Source organism: Haplochromis burtoni, unplaced genomic scaffold (genome assembly GCF_018398535.1).
Source record: "Haplochromis burtoni strain Fernald_Lab_line unplaced genomic scaffold, NCSU_Asbu1 Contig_763, whole genome shotgun sequence".
Lineage (NCBI taxonomy): Eukaryota > Metazoa > Chordata > Actinopteri > Cichliformes > Cichlidae > Haplochromis > Haplochromis burtoni.
The window spans coordinates 113,925-115,411 of NW_024583124.1; the positions used below are offsets into that span (position 1 = coordinate 113,925).

The window sequence follows — 1,487 nt, forward strand, 5'->3', positions numbered from 1 at the left end:
ATTCTGATGTCAGGAGTCATCATCAAAGTGTCAATCAATGAACAGATGATGGATCAATAACTGCAGCTGGATTGTGTTTGTTCTCTCCATCAGATTCCTGTCAACTCACAATCGACACAAACACAGTACACAAAAACCTCCAACTGTCTGACAACAACAGGAAGGTGACACGTGTGAAGGAGGTTCAGCCATATCCTGAACATCCAGACAGATTTGGTTATCGTCTACAGCTGCTGTGTAGTGATGGTCTGACTGGTCGCTGTTACTGGGAGGTCGAGTGGAGAGGAGAGGTTCGTATAACAGTGAGTTACAGAAGAATCAGAAGGAAAGGAGTCAATAATAACTGTGTGTTTGGAAAGAATGACCACTCCTGGAGTTTATTCTGCTCTGATGATGGTCCTTATTGTGTCTGTCACAATAACATAAAAACATCCATCTCCTCCTCCACATCCTCCTCCTCCTCCTCCGTCTCTAACAGAGCAGCAGTGTATGTGGACTGTCCTGCTGGCACTCTGTCCTTCTACAGAGTCTCCTCTGACACTCTGATCCACCTCCACACCTTCAACACCACATTCACTGAACCTCTTTATCCTGGATTCAGAGTTTATTCTGGTTCCACCGTGAGTCTGTGCTGAGTTTAATCATTTAGTCTAAAGAGTGTCCTCCTGTTAGAGAAACAGGTTGAACAGATTAGGATTCAGATTCAACTTTATTGTCATTACACATGTATAAATACAGGGTAACGAAATAAAGTTTGCATCTAATCAGAAGTGCAAGAGCAGTAAGTGCTCTTGCACTGATTAGAAGTGCAATAAGAGTAGATTATATACAGGTAAGTGTAGAAAAGGTCGGAATAGTTCTGAACAGATTATGTACAAATAAGTTAAGTCTACAGATGTTTATATTGCTATACAGAGAGCAAGTATACATATGTGCTACATATATACAGCTGTACCGGTGTGTGGTAAACAGATCTACAGAGTGCTATGAATATAGTACTCTGAACGGACTATAACAGTGAACCATGTATGCACTGTAACAGAGACTACACTATCATGATCATGGTCATTGGGAGGGATAGGGGGGTGTGGGTGGAAAGGTTCAGCGGGGACTGACTTCAGTAGGGTGACAGCTGTGGGGAAGAAGCTCCTCCTAAACCTGCTGGTTTTAGCCTGAAAGGTCCTGTAGCACCTTTTGGAGGGGAGGAACTGGAAGAGTTTATTGGCAGGATGAGAGGAGTCTCTGAGAATGATGCGTGCTCGGCGTAGACATCTCTTCTTGTGGACATCCTCAATTGCAGGAAGTGGAGTCCCTGTGATGCGTTGGGCAGTTTTCACCACCCGCTGCAGTGCCTTGCGGTCAGCAACAGAGCAGTTCTCATACCAGACTGCGACACATGCTGTCTATCCCATAGCGACGCAATCACGGGTAAGAGGCAAGTGGAACCAAGCTGACTTCTGCTAAATGGGTCAAACTGGGCAGAAAGT

At 44.7% G+C, this 1,487-nt stretch overlaps 1 protein-coding gene across 1 annotated transcript in view; it reads left to right on the forward strand.

Annotated features, from left to right (window-relative positions):
* The window catches only part of LOC121812723 (stonustoxin subunit beta-like), a 33,979-nt gene extending 32,498 nt beyond the window's left edge, over window positions 1-1,481 (forward strand). The window contains exon 3 of the mRNA XM_042215569.1: window positions 68-1,481. Coding sequence (XP_042071503.1) covers window positions 68-635 — 568 coding nt within the window. The 3' untranslated portion in view covers window positions 636-1,481. The remainder of the gene's footprint in view (window positions 1-67) is intronic.
* The last annotated feature ends 6 nt before the right edge of the window (window positions 1,482-1,487 follow it).